Source organism: Vicia villosa, linkage group LG2, assembly GCF_029867415.1.
Source record: "Vicia villosa cultivar HV-30 ecotype Madison, WI linkage group LG2, Vvil1.0, whole genome shotgun sequence".
NCBI lineage: Eukaryota > Viridiplantae > Streptophyta > Magnoliopsida > Fabales > Fabaceae > Vicia > Vicia villosa.
The window spans coordinates 58,869,065-58,892,403 of record NC_081181.1 but is presented as its reverse complement, the minus strand read 5'-3'; the positions used below and the strand labels follow the sequence as shown (position 1 = coordinate 58,892,403).

At 33.6% G+C, this 23,339-nt stretch overlaps 1 protein-coding gene and 1 pseudogene across 1 annotated transcript; both read right to left on the bottom strand.

Annotated features, from left to right (window-relative positions):
• Positions 1–335: 335 nt before the first annotated feature.
• LOC131646199 (uncharacterized) lies at positions 336–1,637 on the bottom strand (annotated as a pseudogene).
• A 17,198-nt stretch (positions 1,638–18,835) lies between these two features.
• LOC131650814 (uncharacterized) lies at positions 18,836–22,134 on the bottom strand. Its single transcript, XM_058920528.1, has 7 exons — positions 21,790–22,134; positions 21,631–21,711; positions 21,371–21,547; positions 20,878–21,048; positions 20,594–20,806; positions 20,410–20,507; positions 18,836–20,168 (listed from the first exon to the last, which is right to left on the bottom strand). Exons 1-7 carry the CDS (start codon positions 21,884–21,886, stop codon positions 19,386–19,388), a joined length of 1,620 nt encoding a protein of 539 aa, XP_058776511.1. The 5' UTR covers positions 21,887–22,134; the 3' UTR covers positions 18,836–19,385.
• Between the last annotated feature and the right edge of the window lie 1,205 nt (positions 22,135–23,339).

Here is a 23,339-nt window from a genome sequence, read left to right as displayed (position 1 = left end):
ATTTGAGATGAGAATATAAATATATATAATGAAAAGTTGTCTAAAGTGAGAACTTAGAAATATTTTGGACAAATTTAAAAAAAAATGAAGGATCAATTTCAAAATATTAAAAAATATGGACTAGCAAAATTTTAAAGTTTCTAAGACTATTTTACAAAATTTAAAAATTTATCAAGATTAATTTAAAAAAATCGAAATTTTACAAGAATAGCGTGCAATCAGTGGCGAAGTCAGAAAAATTATAAAGCCTGGGCAAAATAAAACAGATTTTTTATTTTGTCAACAAAAGTATAACTTAAAATAAAAAAGATGAAACATAACTTTACAATGGCGTGTTATATAAAATTACGAGGCAAATGTCCTTTCCGAGACTTCTTTCTGGTGAATGTTCGAATAATATCAATATCATCAAGTGACTTGAATATCTCTCGCTCGGTGTAACATACCATCAAGTCATTGAACCACACATCGTTGATCTTATTGCGCAATTTAGACTTGATAATCTTCATTGCTGAAAATGCTCTTTCAACGGATGTTGTCGATACTCGTAATATCAAACCTAACTCAATAAGTTTGTAAACCAATGGAAATACCAAATGTTTCTCAGTTTGAACCATCTTCATAGCCAAACTTTGAACATCTTCACAAGTGAAAAACTAAGCATTTCTTTTTACTTGAAGAACATAAGTTTCAAGTTGATCCCTTATTATTCCACGATCATCATCAGAAAAGTCTGCATCATAAATATCAGCAAGACGAGCAAGTTTATCAACATCAAACTTGGAGAAAGAGTTTCTAGGATCAAGACATGAGAAGCAATCAAGGATAATGTTACTTCCTTCACTAAAGCGATGATCCATCTCCATACATATTTTGTCAATAGCAAAATAAAATATCTCTGCACGGTAATGATGAAGATTAGTGATAGTCCTCCCTACTACCCTTGAACGACCTCGAACCGGTATTTTGTCATCCATATTTGGCACGGGAATACATTTAGCAGCACAAAATTTTTGGACATTGGCAAATAAATTATCCCAACCACTATCTCTCATTGTGGCCAACCGAGCTTTGACAACATCAACTAATTCCATGACAATCATAATATTAAGATCTTTTCTTTTCAAGACATTTGAAAGCTCGTTTGTGATACCAAACAGCTTTAACATTAATTTCAAAATAAAAGCAAATTTAAAGCTCTCCATTTTTTCTATCAAACCTGCTGCTTAAGATGGTTCACGTCCATCTTCATCAACCATACTAAGCACATTTAACACGGAGGACCACATTTGATCCAAACGAAGCAATGTAGTATGATGTGAACCCCATCTAGTATCCCCAGGTCTAGTGAGACTAGATGATTGGTGCAAGCCCATTCCTCTAGATATCTGACCACTCTCAAGTTTATTCAAAATATCTTGATGTTGTGCCTTTGTCAAAGCATCCCTCCTCTTACAAGATGCACCTGTTGTGGTCACAATCAAGGAGATGTACTCGAAGAAATCATGAATAGATGAGCAACTACTAGCAACAGACACAACAACCAATTGTAAACGGTGAGCATAACAATAGACATAGAAAGCATAAGGGTTTTCATCTAGAATCTTTCTTTGCAAACCATTAAATTCACCTCTCATATTCGAAGCTCCATCATATCCTTGCTCGCGTATCCTTGAAATAGATAATGTATACTTATCAAGAATACCATAAAGAGCATCCTTTAATGACTCAGGTGTTATATCTTTGACATGATGTAGAGAAATAAATTGTTCCACAACATTCCCTTTGTCGTTCAAAAACCTAAAAAAACAACAAATTTACATGGCGACATAGAGAATAATAGGTAATTAAAATTAGAAATTGGAAAATACAACTACTAACATCAACATCACCGCCATTTGCTCTTTTACGGATATATCACGTGACTCATCAATAAGCACTGAGAACTTTTTATCACCAAGCTCTTCCATAATCACCAAGCTCTTCCATAGTCAGCGAAAGTCATTGTGCAATTTTTCCACCACGGTTGAAAGCATCTCTCACTTGTTCATTTTTAGATTTTACCCAATCTACCATCTCTCTAAAATTGCTCTTATTTAGAGAAATACAGGATTCATCATGGCCATGGAAAGTCATGCCTTGTGCAATGAGATACCTTGAACAATCCACAGAACAAGTCAAACGAATCTTATACAATTCTTCTGATTCCTTGGTTGCTTTAGCAAAGTTACTTGCCACACTTTGACTTTGATTATTATAATCATCATAGTGCTTCTCACATGAATTGTGCAAACTATTATGACTAGTAACGTGATCTTTCAAGCCTTGAGATGCATGTTTCCAATCTTTATGTCCGCTTTTAGTGAATACTTCAAAACCAAAGTGCTCGGCCCTTTCGGGTTTCTTAAAGAGAAAGCAATAAAAACAATAAGTTGCATTGTAACGCTCGTAAATGCGTTTTTCTGATTAATTGTGATGTTTGATGTATTTTCCTAAATTTTACCGTTTTTGAGTCGTGTTAGTCGGTAATAGTTCGGTATAGTAGATTATTATTTAATCGATGATTTTTACGTTTTCGGTAGTAGAAATATATATGACGTGTTACTTTGCGTTTCGGGGTTTTTCGGAGCAGTTAAGTTTAGACCGTAAAATAGATATTTTATTTAGATATTTTATGGATGAATAGGAAGTAGGGGGAGGTAGAAAGAAAAGAGATAAGAGAGATAGAAAGAAAGAAAAAAAAACCAGTAAAAAAAGAAGAAGAAAGAAATAGAGAGAAAAGTGAGGAGAGAAAGAAGAGAAAAACAAGAGAAGAAGAAGAAGAAGAGATTTTATGAGAAGATCAAACCAAGCTAGAATCTAACCAAGGTAAGGGGGTGAATCTAATTTATCTTGAATGTATGATTCTTATAGTTTTGTTTTGTTTTGTTTTGTTCTTGTTCATTTCTAAGCTTGACCAACAATGGTGGATTGGGTGTTTTGTGAGTTTTGAAGTTATAAACATGATTTTGTAGTGTGTATGTGTGGTATGATGATAGATATCCTCATTGATCATGTTTGTTTTTCATTTCTCCATGTTTTCTTGCTCATGAAAGAATTATTAGGTTATTGACATTTAGTGAATAACCCATGGATCATTAATTGTTAGAATGAATATATGGCATGTATGGATTGTGTAGGATGTGTAGGGAAGCTTATTTAAGGTTTTGAGATGATTGGGTTGGGTTTGGCAGGTCTGTTGAAGAACTGATTTTTCTAGGTTTGCGCAGGTCCGCTAAGCGGCCTGGGTCCGCTAAGCGGAGGTTCTTTTGCAGAAAAAACTCTGTGAGGGTCCGCTGAGCGGAGCTTCTGCATTTTTGACTAATAATTTTATGTCTGGGTCCGCTAAGCGGAGCTCAAGCGGACTGTGTAAAATATAGTTTTTCCAAACTTTGTTTTGTTGTATCTTTTGAACCGTAGGTCGTTTCTACGTGTCGTTTGAAGTGTTATTGAAATCCTTGAGTATGCTTTATGATAAATAAGAGTGTGTTGGTGGTTGTATGAGTTTTCATAAATATATTTTGTGAAATAATATTTACTAATCAGGTGTGTTTTGACGGTAAATGTGTGTTGTGTGATTATGAACGCCTGAGTGGCAATTTTGGTGATGTATCCGTGTGGATTAATATAACTGGTGTGATGTGGATACGTGATCGAGTTATATTGTTGTTGTTGTTATGTAATCGAGTCGTTTGGGTGCACACCATAACATTTCAATACGTTAATGGCGGAATGCTATTAACAGGTGGCCTGAATTGGCAATTTTTACCAGTAGAAGCTTAATGCTCGGTAAAGGTGTATTTGCCCGAGTGGAAAGAGGTCATCAGTGGGGGATAAATGCTCGATGAAGGTTAGTCGTAGCTTACTGCTCGACAAAGGTGTATTTTCCTGAGGGAAAGAAGTCCCAGCATAATGCTCGACAAGGTGTATTTGTCATGATGACAAGGAGGAGTTTACTCCAGATTTGGTACCACATGCATATGCATAGTTTGAGTCTCATTCATCATTGTCTGTCTTTATAATTTATGTTCTCACTCATTTATCGCATTACTTATATATTGATTGTGGTTGACTTAGTGGATTACTTTGTTGTATGGTTCTTGATGATACTTGTTGGCATTACTATATTTATCATGCTTTTTCATTATAAATTATATTCTCACCCTTCTTCCTTAATGTTACCTACTCGTGGGTAATATGCAGGTGATCCACAAGTGTAGGTGCTCTTTTAGTAGTCGTCCATTTTGGTGTCGTCCGCTCGTGATACGTAACACCTAAGGGTGATTTGAACACTTATTTTGTAGATGATGCTTATAGGATCCTTTTGATGTATTCATATTATGTATTTTGGATACCTTATCACACGTTGTATTTTGGAGGAATACTGTGGATATCCTGTTTACCGATATATATATATATATATATATATATATATATATATATATATATATATATATATATATATATATGATACTGTCAAGTGTTTATGAGAATCTTTCCTCTTTGATTATTTGAGTTACACATCTTTTGCGAGTATGTTATATTTTTGTGATGTGGTTCCTTAAGTGTAATACCCTAATTATTTATGTGAATTTAATTTTTATACTCTGATATTTGTACATAACAGCTTGGGTAGAATTGAGGTGTTACATGCATCCTTGATCTCACTGTATTCTAACTATGTATAATTCTTATACCATTATTTACTAAATGCTCTTTTAACACTTCCAAATTGAGTACGAGGAAAGCTTGACAAATCTGGTTGCATTGAACCTTTCAATATATATGCCCTCCTCAGTGTTGAATATCCGGAGCATACTCATTAATTTGTTTCCTACAACCTGGATCACGCATAATTTCATTTGGGTTAAACTCATTAATTACATTAGGCGGTGCTTCTAATTCGGCTTCCGGTTGCACAATGTTCACATTCTCAATACTTGCTCTATCAACCAAAAATCTTCGCATCTCTGAAATTAAATTAAATGAGACAAATCGAACAATCAAAAACAACAAATTAAAAATTTATATTCAATCCATTATATAATTTTAACACCACAATGATCACTTAAAAATCCAAGTAATACTGAAACACATTTATTCTTAAAAATCATATTGTATTATTTTAAACTAAAAATTTATATTGGGTTTTATTGTAGTATAATTTTAACACAATAAGTATCACTTAAAAATTAGTAGTACCACTAAATCAATATAGATTATTAAAAGGTGTAAATTTCAAGTACATAAAGCTTACAAAGTTACACTATCAAACAAAAAGATATAAATGTTTACAATAGAAGTTAAAATATGTTCACTGCCACTGGCCACATCTCACATGTCTCTTTCTCTGCAAACCACAGTGTCACAAAAAAAAAGAATAAATGTTACAAAAAAACAAAACAAGTTTTCTATAAAAAATTATTAATACTATTTGTCGATGTCACATATCTCCATAAAGCCACAAACCCACAAAATATAGGATTCAATCTCAATCTCAAACCTCTCTTTCTCTCTGCAAAATAACTTTACTCAAGGCTCAAGCTCCATAGTTTTTCTTCTTCTTTAAATTAACAATTAACAATCAAAAAAGATTTCCATTTTCCAACAAACAACAAACCCAAAAGAAGAATAGAAGAACAAGGATAGTCAAGAAACAAGAAAAGGAAAAATAAGAGAAGAATACTGAAGTTTCGTCGGAGGTTGTCGAGTGGAGATTCACGTTTGGAGGTGGTGGTACTGGGCGCCGTTTATTCTTTCGTCGTTTCGCGTTCTCACTCCTTTGTTTCTTTCTTCCTTTGTGTTACCGTTTTTCTTCTTCCACTCTTTTTAAATATTTTTTTTGCCCTTTTTTTATTTAATGTTTACCTATTTTTTTCTCTAATTAAAAAAAAATATTGGGCCAGAGCCTGGGCAAGTGCCCAGCCTGGCCGGGCCCTAGATCCGCTAGTGCGTGCAATATATGAAAATTTAGAATTCTATTTATTGAATCTGAAATATATGAGACATAGAGAGTATGTATTATTTTTTGAGGAAATATATATATATATATATATATATATATATATATATATATATATATATATATATATCAAATCTAAATAATTTGAAAATGTTACCATAATTATGGTCGACCACTTTGAAAGGGTTACTATCCTTCCAAAATCTCCCAGACACATAAGAACTATCCTACCGAGGATTACAGAGAATCTAAACTTTAAGTGTGTCCAACGACTCTTGCGATCCACGTCTGACAAATAGTAAGCTTGTTATTCTCTCTATTATAAATAGAGAATGTGCTAATTCATATACTCAATTTATAATCAATATCAATTCACTCTTCTCCCTCACATACTGACTTAGGTGTTAGAGTAATAACTTTGCAAGTCAGTCATCTATCCACCACATCGGAATCTCATATCTACCATTACCACCGAGCCTTATCCATTTATAGTTCCATAAAAGTGTCGCGTTTGTGGGAATTGACTTTTGATTTTTGCGTTTTCCACGATTTCACGTTCACTTTTCGATTCATCAGTTCAAAACCCTCACAAGTCATCTAATCAGAATACTTAAATTGAACATGAAGATTCATTGTGTTCAATCGAGTCAAGCATCATTTCAACCTCAATTTCCTTAATGTCCCAATCTTTGATTCATACGATTTCAAGTAATGGTTGGATCCAAAGCTACTCATTCCACTATTGAACGAGAAGTCGTTGTCGTTGCCATTGCTCAAATGACGATCAATCAATCATCTCCTCTTCAAAGCAACGTGAATCTAAAAACCATGGTCGGTCCTGAATTTTAAAAGGCCTTGGGCAGATAATAAAAATTGAGCCCTAATAAAATACTGAGCGACTAACCTTGAATTTTTTTTGTTTTATTTTTCCCTTTTATTTTAGAGAGAGGAGAATGTCACTGTGCCAGACTCAAAGAGAAGGGTAATGGTTGTGGTTGTCACCAGAGATGGCAGCGGCGCGGTGTGGTGGCTAGCACGTATGAGACAAAGGTTCGACGATGAAGAGTTAAAAGGGAGATAGATACATGAAAAAGTAAAAAAGTATTGAGGAAGGAGATGTGAATTTTATATTAGCATCATGCAATCAAATCAATCAATGTATTGAGTTAGAGACTATTACACAAATTGAAGATTCATTTCCACAGATGATAATGACTTATATTTAATCATACAAATTTGATAATAAATTATATGGTTATATGATGAATTTTTTAATATTTATTTATAAATAGTAGTAAAATTCATACAAAAAATTAAAATTAAATTTAAAAATTATAATAAATCATCATCAAGAACAAAGCTTGACTTGAGAGTCCATTATGAAACTTGAGGGCTCGTTATGAATTTCAAATAATTATATTAAAAAAGTCATTTGTAATTGAAAATATAAAACGAAGGAAAGAGCTAAAGTGTGCGAAATAAAATTCGTCACAATCACTCAAATGACTTGGCCAATTAAGTTTTTGTTTTCGTTTGACGTGTTTGTCCAATTTCTCTAGTCTTTGTCTCTCTATTAATTTATCCAAACACTAAATATATGAAGCACACACGGCTAGGAAGATATTCATTTCATTCTCAAATTTTAAAATATTTTTTATATTTAAATTATAAACAACATTAAAAACTAAAAAATAGTTTTAAGTATTCCGAAAGAGCCTCAAAACTGTAAGACATAACAGTAAGAGCATATAGATTTTATTAAAATTGATATATAAACATAAGGGAAATTAAAATAGTTAAAAAATTATAAAATCTTATAAATACTACATCAAATTATATTAACTCGAATCAAGTTGTTTAAAAAATTTGAATTTTAATAATTTAATTTATTATCTATTTAATTATGTTGAATTAATAAAAAATAATAGTGAATTTCTTATGTTTTAATTTATTATTATAAAATAAATTTTTATAATATATTTTTCTATAAAATAAAATAAAAAGTAATAGAACTAAACACATATAATGGTGTATTATATTTTATATATTTTCAATTTTTTAAAAATAAAATTTGAATTATATATATATATATATATATATATATATATATATATATATATATATATATATATATATATATATATATATATATATATATATATATAATCCATCATATAATAAATTCATTTATTATTAAATTTATATAAATATGAAATTGTAAAAAGAGTTGGATGGGAATTTTTCCTGCAGGAAATCAAACTCCACAATCTCTAATTTTGCCATGCTAAAGAGGTTTGAGGTTAACTTGAACCCTTCTAAAACTTTTCATAATGTTGATGTTCTTTGGTCGCCTCCTTTATCGGGTTAGATTAAGTGCAACGTGGATGGTATGGCTAGGGGTTCTCCTTGGAAATCAGCTTGTGGGGGTATCTTTAGGGACTGCCAAGCTAACCATATTCTCAGCTTTAGTGTTTATCTTGGTTGTGAACCTCCTGCTAAAGCTGAGCTGTTGGCTGCCATTGTTGCCATGGAAAAAGCTATGGAGCTGCAGTTCAAACGCTTCTGGTTGGAATCAGACTGAACCCATGTTGTCAAAGCTTTGTATAACCATGCTTTAGTTCCTTGGGATATCCGGTCTCGTTGGCTAGTTTGTTGGGTGTATATAATGAATATTGATTTCAGGCAATTTTTATGCGGATATTCTTGCTAGCATTAGCTTAGATTGTCACTCTACTCTTTGGTTCCACCATGTTCATGAGAATATTAGGAAGAACTACTTGCTATATAAGATTGGTTCTCCTAGGACCAACGACCACGCTTGTTACCACTAGGCCACTGCAGCGTATACTGTAACACCCCAAATCTACCCGATAAATTATACAGAAAATTAGAGTATAAATTTCAAACAAGTTCATTTGAGGTATCACATATTCGTCATCTCAAAAATATTTACGTAATTCACCCCTTCATATAGATACATAGCACATAAACATAAACGGACAATTGAAATTAATTCTCAAAATCACTGTATCAAAATAATTATTTTATCTCGCAGCGGAATTCACAAAACTTCACAATGATTTATTTTAATCATAGCATCTTCACAAAACAAGTTTGAGTCACAACCAAAATAAAACATCACTAAAAATTCATCAAACATAATAATTACTAAAACAATAGTTTATCCCCCCGAGTGCTACGTATCAGAGCAAGACACCAACTCGAATAACAGCAACTAAAGACTTCATAAAATCACTTCAAACTTCCACCGCTATCTTGAGTACCTGTCAATTTCCCATGGTAGAGAAACATCATTCAGAAAGGGTGAGATATCTACCAATATAAACAAACGCATGATAAACAATATATTAGAATTTAATCATACGAAATTATCACGTTACAGCTTTCAGACTACATTTATAATAACAATTAACCTGAACAGTTATAATTAACAAAAATAAATAACAACAACATATTAATAGTTATAACAACTATTTCTCATCTTCCAGACAATACCTGTCACAACACGTCATTAGTATAACAATTTATAATTACAACTCCATATTATCACAATTTAACAACAACTCAAGTCACATCACATCACAATTAAATCACACTCATGCCACATATAATGAGACTCTATCAAATGCACATGCATGTGGTACCTAGGGCTTCAGCCCCCATCGCCAATTGCCAGTTAAACAGAGGCATCAAGGCATAAGCCTTCGTCGCTAATTTGCCAATCCAGGCCGTCACCAAAATGCATATGTATATGAATGCAACAAACACACACTACAAACAAAACAACATCACCGTCACAAAGGCATAAGCCTATAGCGTCGCTATACCAATAAATAGAGGTATTCATCGTCACTGAAACATCCTGCAACTTTGCATAAAACCACGACGGTATACACATCGCTCAGAAATCACAAGGAAATAACAACACAACGTACTCATCATAATTCACAAAACAAGCCAAACACAATCACCTACTAACATATACGAACCACCTATACAATTTTCAATTAATTCCAGTTAATTAATTATACCGCTTAAATAGTCTAATTCGGCTAATCGATATTAATTTTATCTAAATTCAACGTACCACTTATACTGCTTCTGCTAATTTAATTAAACACTGACAACTAAATTACACCTCTAACAACTCTATCGAAATGGAAAATAATTAAAATTAACTCATTAATCTGATTATTTATCTCTAATTCCAAAAATGCTTAAAATATTATACTAATAATATTAACATAATATAATATTTAATTAGATAATCAAGTAAGAAAGTAACTGAACTAATAATATTAACATCATATAATATTATACTAATAATATTAACATAAGAAAGTAACCTGACGTTCATCACCACAGACTAATAATATTAACATAGGGCATCATGCCCATCGTCACACATCATGGTGACCGCCACCAACAAACCCCGCCGACCGTCACCGAACAACATGCCTATCGGCACGTCCTCTAACCACCTGTGCCGATTCAGTTTCTCTCCTCCATAATTTACACAGTTAATCATCAATTCCAGTCTCCAAGTATTCCAATAATTATTTTGCACCACAAATTTAACTACACTATCGATTCAACAACAACAAGATTCGACACAACAGCATAAAAATTATTGTTTTGCAACATAAATCACACACAATAAACCGGAATAATTTCCTACGAATTTAACCCCCACATATCATCCATCATGAGTCCGGTTATAGAGTTAGAACCCCACCCCTTACCTTGTATTCGGAGTCCGTTCTACAATTCTACCGATCGAAGCCATCTAGCCTTAGCTCCCAACCATTGCCTCTTTTAATCAAAATCAAAAGCTGAAAATGTTCCCAAATATGCAGCCACAGTACGATGATGATATCTCACAACTCAGACCTTATTTTGAAGATCCCAACGGTCAAAAGTTAGATATAGGTGTTGCGAACCTACCCACTAAATTTGGCGACGATCCAACGGTTAACGAATCGGGGATCTTCGATTTAGTGAGACTGCTGCAAGAAAAACGGGAATGAATTTCTCTCCTATTTTCTCTCTTCTCTACAACTTCCCATGACCAATTCCCCAAGAATTTTTCTCTTCTAATTAACCTAATCCTTATCTTAACCTAATTTCATTAAATCTATTGGGCCTAACATTCACACCCCACCTTTTACTATTACCATCACTTAATTAAGTCTATATAATAAATCTAGTATTTCTTCAATACTAATTCTACAACTTAATCAATTAATTAATCGACTAATTAATCATAAAAACCCATGTCAACAATTATCAACACTCCACAAATTCAACAATTAAATTCGAAATAATTTGAAAGTATTTAATTAAATAATTAACTAAATACCGAGTGTTACAACTCTCCCCCACTTAGAATATTTTCGTCCTCGAAAATTTATCCGATACAACCATCATCGACTACACTTCCATGTCCAACCATCCAACATAACAACCCATTAACACATCTCAAATCGACTACACATATGTCGACCATTCCGGTACTTCTACAACATAACCGTTACTAACTTGCAAACTATTCCAACGCTATTCGAAAGTGCGAACATCGACGCCATGCGGCGACACTCTTTACGGTATCTCCAAAACTTCTCAAATGGTACACTAATTCTTAAAATTTATTTTCAACAAACCTATTAATTACTCCTTAAATTAACTCAACTCTGACACTAACGTCCAACGCGACACCAACGTACAAGTCTGGTCCCAAGGACAAGCGTAACTGCAAACTTCATCTCTTTCCAACATCATCTTGTTACAAATAATTCTATTAAAGTTGCTGGAACCATTTTTTAAATAAATTTTATTTCGTTAGCTTTCCAACGCTTCAAACGGGGCTCAAATCGGATGTCCAGAACTCTAGTTATGAATTTTTGAAGTTTCACAAAAAATTCAGCAATTTCCTGCGTTTTGCTTACGGAAATTTCACTCCGAAACCTGTCTTTCTTCAACTTAAACATATTCCAATAACTCTTAACATATCTCCTCACTCCCAAACTTTTTATAACTCGAGAGGCACATTCTTTCGCCAAAATTCAGTTTTCGAAACACCCAGACAACAATCCTCTTTGCGAACTTGCAACTGAACCACATCCGAGAAGCAAAGCTTCTCCCCCACTTCGCTCAAACTAATTCATGCAACAACCAGAAAGCAACAAGTACCGACAGTGTTGTACACACTTGTCGCATACAAAAGGATAAACAATAATTAGACGACTCTGGCCGGACGGACCAACCAGGCTCTGATACCACTAATGTAACACCCCAAATCTACCCGATAAATTATACAGAAAATTAGAGTATAAATTTCAAACAAGTTCATTTGAGGTATCACATATTCGTCATCTCAAAAATATTTACGTAATTCACCCCTTCATATAGATACATAGCACATAAACATAAACGGACAATTGAAATTAATTCTCAAAATCACTGTATCAAAATAATTATTTTATCTCGCAGCGGAATTCACAAAACTTCACAATGATTTATTTTAATCATAGCATCTTCACAAAACAAGTTTGAGTCACAACCAAAATAAAACATCACTAAAAATTCATCAAACATAATAATTACTAAAACAATAGTTTATCCCCCCGAGTGCTACGTATCAGAGCAAGACACCAACTCGAATAACAGCAACTAAAGACTTCATAAAATCACTTCAAACTTCCACCGCTATCTTGAGTACCTGTCAATTTCCCATGGTAGAGAAACATCATTCAGAAAGAGTGAGATATCTACCAATATAAACAAACGCATGATAAACAATATATTAGAATTTAATCATACGAAATTATCACGTTACAGCTTTCAGACTACATTTATAATAACAATTAACCTGAACAGTTATAATTAACAAAAATAAATAACAACAACATATTAATAGTTATAACAACTATTTCTCATCTTCCAGACAATACCTGTCACAACACGTCATTAGTATAACAATTTATAATTACAACTCCATATTATCACAATTTAACAACAACTCAAGTCACATCACATCACAATTAAATCACACTCATGCCACATATAATGAGACTCTATCAAATGCACATGCATGTGGTACCTAGGGCTTCAGCCCCCATCGCCAATTGCCAGTTAAACAGAGGCATCAAGGCATAAGCCTTCGTCGCTAATTTGCCAATCCAGGCCGTCACCAAAATGCATATGTATATGAATGCAACAAACACACACTACAAACAAAACAACATCACCGTCACAAAGGCATAAGCCTATAGCGTCGCTATACCAATAAATAGAGGTATTCATCGTCACTGAAACATCCTGCAACTTTGCATAAAACCACGACGGTATACACATCGCTCAGAAATCACAAGGAAATAACAACACAACGTACTCATCATAATTCACAAAACAAGCCAAACACAATCACCTACTAACATATACGAACCACCTATACAATTTTCAATTAATTCCAGTTAATTAATTATACCGCTTAAATAGTCTAATTCGGCTAATCGATATTAATTTTATCTAAATTCAACGTACCACTTATACTGCTTCTGCTAATTTAATTAAACACTGACAACTAAATTACACCTCTAACAACTCTATCGAAATGGAAAATAATTAAAATTAACTCATTAATCTGATTATTTATCTCTAATTCCAAAAATGCTTAAAATATTATACTAATAATATTAACATAATATAATATTTAATTAGATAATCAAGTAAGAAAGTAACTGAACTAATAATATTAACATCATATAATATTATACTAATAATATTAACATAAGAAAGTAACCTGACGTTCATCACCACAGACTAATAATATTAACATAGGGCATCATGCCCATCGTCACACATCATGGTGACCGCCACCAACAAACCCCGCCGACCGTCACCGAACAACATGCCTATCGGCACGTCCTCTAACCACCTGTGCCGATTCAGTTTCTCTCCTCCATAATTTACACAGTTAATCATCAATTCCAGTCTCCAAGTATTCCAATAATTATTTTGCACCACAAATTTAACTACACTATCGATTCAACAACAACAAGATTCGACACAACAGCATAAAAATTATTGTTTTGCAACATAAATCACACACAATAAACCGGAATAATTTCCTACGAATTTAACCCCCACATATCATCCATCATGAGTCCGGTTATAGAGTTAGAACCCCACCCCTTACCTTGTATTCGGAGTCCGTTCTACAATTCTACCGATCGAAGCCATCTAGCCTTAGCTCCCAACCATTGCCTCTTTTAATCAAAATCAAAAGCTGAAAATGTTCCCAAATATGCAGCCACAGTACGATGATGATATCTCACAACTCAGACCTTATTTTGAAGATCCCAACGGTCAAAAGTTAGATATAGGTGTTGCGAACCTACCCACTAAATTTGGCGACGATCCAACGGTTAACGAATCGGGGATCTTCGATTTAGTGAGACTGCTGCAAGAAAAACGGGAATGAATTTCTCTCCTATTTTCTCTCTTCTCTACAACTTCCCATGACCAATTCCCCAAGAATTTTTCTCTTCTAATTAACCTAATCCTTATCTTAACCTAATTTCATTAAATCTATTGGGCCTAACATTCACACCCCACCTTTTACTATTACCATCACTTAATTAAGTCTATATAATAAATCTAGTATTTCTTCAATACTAATTCTACAACTTAATCAATTAATTAATCGACTAATTAATCATAAAAACCCATGTCAACAATTATCAACACTCCACAAATTCAACAATTAAATTCGAAATAATTTGAAAGTATTTAATTAAATAATTAACTAAATACCGAGTGTTACATATACGTAAATAGCAAACTTTATATTATTATAATATTTTAATTTTTCTCCCCAATTTTGAGGTTTTCATTTTTTTAGGTTTTGGACCATAAGCCTGGTTGCCTATATCAAGGTCGACCCTGCCAAAAATGGAAGTTTCATTGCATTCAAGTATGATGAAAGCTTCTCATGTATCCAGATATGTCATTGCAAATTGAGATTAATGAAATATGTTCCTCAGGTGGAATATAATAAGGAAAGATATAGATCATTGTTTCATTTTTATTCGTTTCAGAATTTTAAATAATAAAAAAAAATTGTCAAAATTTAAAAATAAAATTAATAAATTTTGTGTGATATATAATTAAAATAATTAAGTTTTTTTAGAACATTGAATTTCTTTGATATTTAATTAAAAATTTTCACACTTATAAAAATTCAAAAGTATATAAATTGTAATAGATTTTTTCATAAAGTGAATTTACATTAAAAATTTAGTTGAAAATATTCAACAATCTCATAAAAAATTGTGAATTTTTCTCAAATTCTTTAAAAAAAAATCCCATCAATCATGTTTTATTATTTGTTTTTATCTTTTTATTCAGCTGACTTTTCCAATTGTACAACATAATAAGTTACTATTATTATTAATTTAACTATTTAACTATACTAATCAATTATTGTTATTAAGATTGAATAAGTGGGTGTTATTTTTTATTATGTGTTTTTTATTAATATTTTTAATTGAAATATTGTTTGTTTAAAATATTTTGTATTTTTAAATTTAAATTAACAATATTTAATATAGCATCTCCATTTTATTTTTAAGAATTTAAAAATTCTAGATGAAAATGTAAGTATTTAATGAAAAGTTGTCTAAAATAAGAACTTTATGTTGCTTTGATCAAATTTGAAAATTTAAAAGATTAAGGAACCAATTTCAAAATATTAAAAAACAATGACTAGCAAATTATAAATTTTTAAGACCATTTTACAAAAATTTAAAATTTAACAAGATCAATTTACAAATTTTTAAAAATTTATGAGAAATAGTTTGCAATATTAAAAATTTAAAGATTTTTTTATAAAATCTGAAATGATGTTTATGTTAATATATATGTATTGTTAAAACAATTTGAAACCAAAATTTAAATACGTTGAGCGAATTACTATGACAAGTAAACATTTATTTATTTTTTATAAAAGAGAGGGTCTAAGTGCAACAACAAAGAAAAATTATGAAAAAGCCTCCGGAGAGAAACCAACACCAGCTTTATAAATATCCAAAAAGGACTTCAAGAAATTCATAGTTTCATCATAAACTTAGAACGACATCCTCACGCGTCGTATTTTAACTAACACATATTCGTCTCTCCGAAGACATGCGCCATTAGAACAAAGTCGTGATCTTTTTGTAAGCCTCCGAATCTCTGTGATTAAAGACAAAGACTCTAATTTTCTAATCTTCCCCTCCTCATTAGCTTTCACCAATACCAAGGAGTCCATATTGAGCTTCACTATCCTCAACACTAAGGACTTGGTAAGCTTGAGTCAAAATATGATGCACTGGCGCATCCGGTCTCACATGAGTGTTGTCATGTTCTTCCTTGTTTCTCCACATTCAAAAAGCATGACCCGCCATAACACACACACTACTCCACCTCTTGTTGTTGTCTCCATTAAACTTGATGCTTAAACTTATTCAATCCTTTAAACCCACAGTGACGAACTCTACCATTATGACAAGTAAATGTTATTGTTTACTAAAGATAATCTTATTTGGAACATGTCTGACATTAAATATAGATATTATTAAATTTGAATTTTTGATTCAGTGCATAATAAAAGTTTAACTCATTCTTCTTTTGTCAATCCTTATTGATAGTTATAATTATAGATATTTTTGTTATTATGATAAAATAAAATAAAATTATAATCTTAAAAATAAAATTCTTACAACATCTGCTACAATAATGTTACTCGATCTCAAAGGATGAGAGTTATGAATTAAAAGATCAACCTTATCATATGCACCGAGCTTTTTCATAAAATCAATACATTAATTGTCTTCACGAAGGGTATGAATAATTCGAAACATAACATTTTCAAGCAAGATATCTCTAACACTATGGACTAGCAGTTCATGTTTGTGATACTCATTCTTTGAAGTCTCAATGATATAGATATTGAGAGATAAATATGTGTAGCAAGTCAACTCAATAATGCTCATACCTTTGTCTGGACAGATCCTTTTGTTTTTATGTAGTGTTGTGGGTTGGCCCTAAGCCCAAATTTTAGGAGGTTCAATTCGTCGCATCTCACAAATACCATTAATGCCATAAAAACATGCATGATTTTTATTATCCATAAATCACTCCATCTCCATTACTAAAAAAGTGACTTGGATGTTGGAGTGCTAAAATTGCAGGTCCACCTTGCACCACCTTGATGGAGCAGCGTGCATCACCTCATCATGGAGTTGCATCTACCATTTTGGTTCCAGCACATAACAATGGTGTCGTCTCTAAGAATCGGCCAATGATTTCTATGAGTTTCAATAGTTAGATCTCAGATCTAACCAATCTTCTGATTTAATCAGATCTTTTATGATTTAGAACCAAACCAGTTCGACAGTCACGTTCAGAAGGACACAATCTCAAAGTGTCATGGATTGATATCTTGTTCCATCGTGAAAGGTTTGTTGCGTAAGCAATTGTAAACGTTATTACAGGGATCCACAAGGAATTATGAGTCCATATTTCTATCATCTTTTCCTTCTCCCATGGATACATTAGTTCAATGTATCCTCAAGAACTGATTGTCGTATCGTTGAACGCTTGCAAGTATGACCCTTCATATGACCACAAATTTTTCTTCTTGAGGATCATCTTCTATAACATATATAAATACATTATATAGTAGGGGAAGCAACCATTAAATATGTCAAAGTGGTCGGTTATGGCAGTTATATCCAAAGGGAAGATATTATTTGGGATTCCTCGGACTTTTTGTTATCCCGAAATTTGAGCATTGGTCTATTCGAGGGTCTTGGCTGAGGTGCTTGTCTTTCTTATGGAAAATCATCAATTTTGTAATCTTCCTCTTCATCATCCATTTTGACGAGACGTTTGCCTAGGGGTACCCCAATAGTGGTTGCATGCAATGTGTTGTAGTTTTCCCTAACTCGCTTCATTTTCTTTACGGCTAGCCTATTCACTGTTAGTCATGACACCAACCCCCTTGACGAAGATTTGCTCTTCACCAACTATTCTCGATTTCCTATCACAGCCCTTGGAATATTTAGACAAGCGTGATCTTTATTAAATATTCAATTGCATCCTTTAGTTGGATGTGGTCGTTAGTGGTGTGGTTGTGACTCTTGTAAAAGTGGTAATACTTTTTTTGTTGGTTTTGGAGGATTCTCTAACTGGAAAGGGGTTTTTGATCTCGGTATACCAGAATTCAGTGTTAGGACACTCTTGGTATATTTTCTCCCTAAAATTGTTGAAGGGAGTAAACTTGTCACACCCGTCGTAGGTCCCGCGGTCGGACTCTTTCCTTTGTTGGTTGGACTCATTTCCAGATAGCCAGCTACACCCTGCATCTGTTTCCACCCAGTTATCTCCCTGACGATGAGTTTTTCTTCAAGATTAATGAAAAGTTGTGCCTTGTTTAGTAGCTCCTTAAGACTATTGGCTTCCATGTTCCCTTACTTCTCCCTGAAGAAGTTGTACTGCTTCAATCCACTCTCAAACATCCAACACTCGAGGCTCTCGTTAAAGCCTCCCACTTCCAACACCACTTGTGTGAATTCAATTCAATTTCCGATTTCAATTATTGAGTTTGTTAGCTTTTCCATTTTTTCTCTCTTATATTTCTTCATCTAGAAGAACTTCAAGAATTCACATCAAGAAATTCAATTAGTAATCGTGGCTCTTAAAGTTTTCAACAAACACTTTTGTCTAAATTAATTGCAAAAGAAATAGATGCAATAGGTAATAAGACTAGTAAGAGGTCCACATTAAAAAATGATATAATCTAAATAATAATAGATACAAATGGATGAAAATTCCCACCTTAAAGTTTAGAAGCCAATTTTGTGAAGATGAAATACTAACATGCTCCATGAGGTAGAGTTATAACAACCGATGTTTGAATGCTACTAAGTACCAACATCACAAGTACATAGCACATAAATGTAATGATAGTTATTATACTTCTAAATGGAGGAAGAAAATTTTCCCAAGAAGCATTTTAGATTTTTCATGGTATATAATTTACTACTAAATATTTAACCATAATCATCAGAAGGAAATATCATGCCAAAAAATTTTGATCTTGCCCTTCAAATTAGCTCAATTTTCAATTTGTTTTCACACCAGAGCGACCGACCGAAAATTTGGCAAAACCGAACAACCAAATGACTTTCTGATGAACAACTTTCCTTGCTGAGATGAGATCCTACCATTAAAAAGAAACCATTATAATTTCTGTACTTGATTTAACCCTCCTCTATTGGGGATTCATTACTGCAAGCATATTTTTTTATTGTATATATACTCAGTACTTTGGGATGTAACCAATGGAACTGATTCGAGACCGCATATTGTGATGATCATAGAGACAATCGCCATAATCTAAAGGCTTGATAACTGCAGACTCCTTATCTTGTTCCTGCACTGCACCAAATACGATCTCATTGGTTTCCTCGCGACTTTGCTCATAGAAAGTGTGAGCGACTGAAGAAAGATACTGGTGACGATAATGATGTTTTTGCAGTTGTTGCTGTTGAAGATCTCCATCCCATCCACTGTACAGATGTTTTTGTTGTTGTTGCTGCTGAAGGTCGCCTTCCCATCCACTATAGAGATGTTTTTGTTGTTGTTGTTGTTGTTGTTGCTGCTGCTGCTGTTGATGATGTTGAAGATCTCCGTCCCATCCATTATAGAAAGCTCGACCTTGCCACAGTTGTTGCATTTTTTCGGCATCTTTAGACATGAAAGGATATGTTTTCTTAGGGGTTGGAGTTCTCGGGTCAATAGAAGGAGGCTCATCTTCGTTTGGAATTACAAAACTTTCTTGCACAGGCCAACCATTTACTTGCTTTTCAGGTTGATGAAATAAGGGTTGCCTTTGAAATTCGTAGCTATGCGGTTTTTTCTTGAAACCCATTATTTCCACTACTGATGCCCCGGCGTTGGTAAGAAGCTTCCCAATGGATCCAAAGAGACCTTCTTCTTGCTTATAGGATTCATCTTCAGATGGAATCAAAGGAGGCCTGACATATTTCAATGGCTTTTGGTATGGATTCGGTGAAATGCCCGACATTACTTGGCCCTCAGCCTACAAAAGCATGAGAACAATTATTGGCTATATTCTATGCAACATTTCACCGACATAGACATTGGACACGCCATGCACGCCGGTAATGATTTTTAAAATGAAAGTAATTGAATGTATGCGGTTTAGTGTCAGTGTCGTACACCAAGACAAACATTGATTTGAAGTGTCAGTGCTACATAGACTATATTTATCTTATTTAATATAATATAATGCATAAGGAGAGGACAAGACAAACACTCACATGAGTCACATCTTGAGATGCGACAATTGTACTTAGTCGGCGCTGCAGCAATGCCAGCATATAACCAAAGAAGCCAGCTCCAACAAGCATTGCAATTCCTACAAATTGAAAAGCAAAGACATTGTTAATTTGTAACTAATAAAAAAAAAAATCTAAAGATAAGCTCTGAATTGATTCAGTTTACCAAGTGGAAATCCACTTTCGTATTGATAAGCACAGTCATCAAAGCGCAGTTGGATCTCCCGAATGGCTTGATTTCCCCTGTCAATAACAAGTAGAGAACAACTACTTCCAACATAAACCACATCAAAGTCATTAGAGAACTTAGCCTCTTCACTTGGTCCATCAACATGCCCCCCTCCACGGCTTAATTTTCCTCCCGCAATTGTTGTGACCCCTGAAAACAGATATCTTAATTCAATAAAATGTTCTAACTAAAACAGATATCCAGTATAGCATGAAGTTAACCTGAGTCGCTAATTTTCCTAATAGCCATATTCATAATATCTGCAACATAGATATTTCCTCGGTCATCAACTGTAATCCCCTTCGGGTGATTCATCCTAGCCTCTCTTAATCTTCCATCAACATGTCCCGAATATCCTTCAGCCGATCCCGCTACTAGTTTTGGTCTGCTATCTGCAAATTCGTAATGTAAAATGTAAATGATATATTTGAAGTGAAGAAAATACACACATGCCGATGGTTTCAAGTAAGGCAGATAAATCACATTTAAAAAGTAGCCAATAGTAAGCACGGACACCGAAAACACGACACTGCCACTCTGACAATCACAGATAATAACTTGAAAAAATAAATAGCCACTCTGACAATCACAGATAATAATTTGAAAAAATAAATAAATTAAAGGTAATCACAAGTGTTTCGGACACTGACACACTTTTTCCGAGGTAACAATTAGTGAGATCATAAGATTAAGCTGCAGCATTGTCACACTTACACAACGAAAGTGAAGATGAGATCTTATAAATGTTACTATTAGCCGAATCCAAAACCAGAAGCTCTCCATTAGACAAAACCTCAACTGCATAAGGCTCAATTCCAAGCTTGCTTCCATCAAACACAGTTTCCACAGTATATCCACTCTCAAATTTCATCATTGACTTCCCAGCAACCGCTGCAATTCAACATTCAACATTCCAATTCCACATCACAATCAAAACAAGAACAAAAATGGGAAAGATTGGGATAGATCTGTACCTTTTTTGGTGGTTGGTTTAAGAGAGAAGACCCATTTGGTGAAAGCAGGAACAGCATTTGAGAGAAACCCATTAACGATTTCTAAAGAAAGAAACAAACTTTGAGTATAAAAAAGCAAAAGATAGATTAGTTGGGTATGTGAATGAATGAATGACTTACTTGCAGGTGAGATGGTGGAGGGTAATGGTGGTGCAGCTGAGACATTTGTGAGTAGAAGCAGAAGAGAGAAACCCAAAGCAAAATGGAGGTGACCCATTTTGCTTAGAGTATTCAGAATGAGATTCAGGGGGTGGGAATGTGAAATGAGAAAGAAGAAGAAGCTAGTTCATGGAAGAAAAGAGGGCGGTTTTTTTGGATGAAACGGAAAGGAGTGTTGTTGAGTGAAAGGAGTGTTGTGTTGTGTGTGTGGTTGAAAGAGATGAAAGGGAAAAGAGAGAAGAAAAAGAGAAAAGAGAGAAGAAAAAGGAAGTGAAAATTGTGGGTCCGTTTCATTAGAGAGAGAATTGTTAACCGCCATTAGTATCTTTAAATATAGATTTTGTATTGGATGTGCTTATGTTATGTATGCTACCAAATATATATATATATATTCTTCAAGAATGAAATGGTGATTGGATAGATACATTTGATCTATATTTTGATATGGTGAATGAGTCCAACATGTAAGGTTATTATATGAAAAATAAGATTGAAATGCAATTGTATTTGAATGTGAGTGATTATACATGTTGTGAAACTTTTTGTCTTCCAAAACATAGTTTCTCTTTTAGGGGAATCAATATCTTCTTTCCTTTTTTGAGTTTTCTTTTTTCTTGTTTAAGAGTCTAAGTGATTCGCTTTTTGAGTTTTCTTTTTTCTTGTTTAAGAGTCTAAGTGATTCGCTCTTCTGCCTTTCATTTCCTACAACTACAAAGTTAGTGTATTATGATTAAAAAATAATAGAAAAGTATTCACAATTCTCGAAAGAATATTTCATCTTCTTGGATGGATCATGTTTATTCTAGCATCGCTTCTATTTTTGCCAAACCAGGAGGTCTTGACGGTGCTTTTACATAAGTTGTTATATCTTCTTACTAGGGAATTGTGAGTCCTTTTAAGGACAAAAGAATATGTGACAAATATGGAGCTCACGTCATTCCCTTTTATGAGTGTTCTTTTTCCATCACGAGCCTTCATTTCCCTTTCACTACTTTTGAGATAGAGGCTCTAAAACATCTGGCTATGGCTCCTTTGCAACTTCGCCCTTCATGCTAGGTATACATGATATTCTACTAGTATTGGTGTGAACATGTGAATGGAAGAACCTGTGTGTTCCTCTACTTTCACCTTTTTAATTGTCTTTGTGACTCGACATTCCAAACTAGGGGTAGAACATTACTCTATCTCAAGTTGATCTTTCATGGTTTCAAACCTCTTACGGAGCTCCCACCCTTTGAGGATCGGTTCTTTTTTGTAACCTTTGTCAATCTTAAAGCTCATTCTGCAATTTGTAACGTTGGTAACTGTGAGATATTGGATCGAACTCTAGTATGGTCGAAGGGTAGCTTCTTGGTTCGACAGTTCGACAGGGTTAAGCATGACGTCGAAGGTTGCTCACATGCTGGTGTCGAAGTGTGCATGTTGTAGTCGAAGATGGGTCGAGCATGCAGGTGTCGAAGATGCTATGGTTGTTAGCATGTTAAATTAGGTTTTAGTGTTTAAACCCTAAT

Coding starts and splice junctions, on each gene's coding strand:
- LOC131650814 (XM_058920528.1), bottom strand. CDS start 21,886: ATGGGTCACCTCCATTTTGCTTTGGGTTTCTCTCTTCTGCTTCTACTC. Junction 21,049..21,370: donor CTCATCTTCACTTTCGTTGT/GTAAGTGTGACA, acceptor ACGAATTTGCAG/ATAGCAGACCAAAACTAGTA. Junction 20,169..20,409: donor CATCTCAAGATGTGACTCAT/GTGAGTGTTTGT, acceptor ATGCTTTTGTAG/GCTGAGGGCCAAGTAATGTC.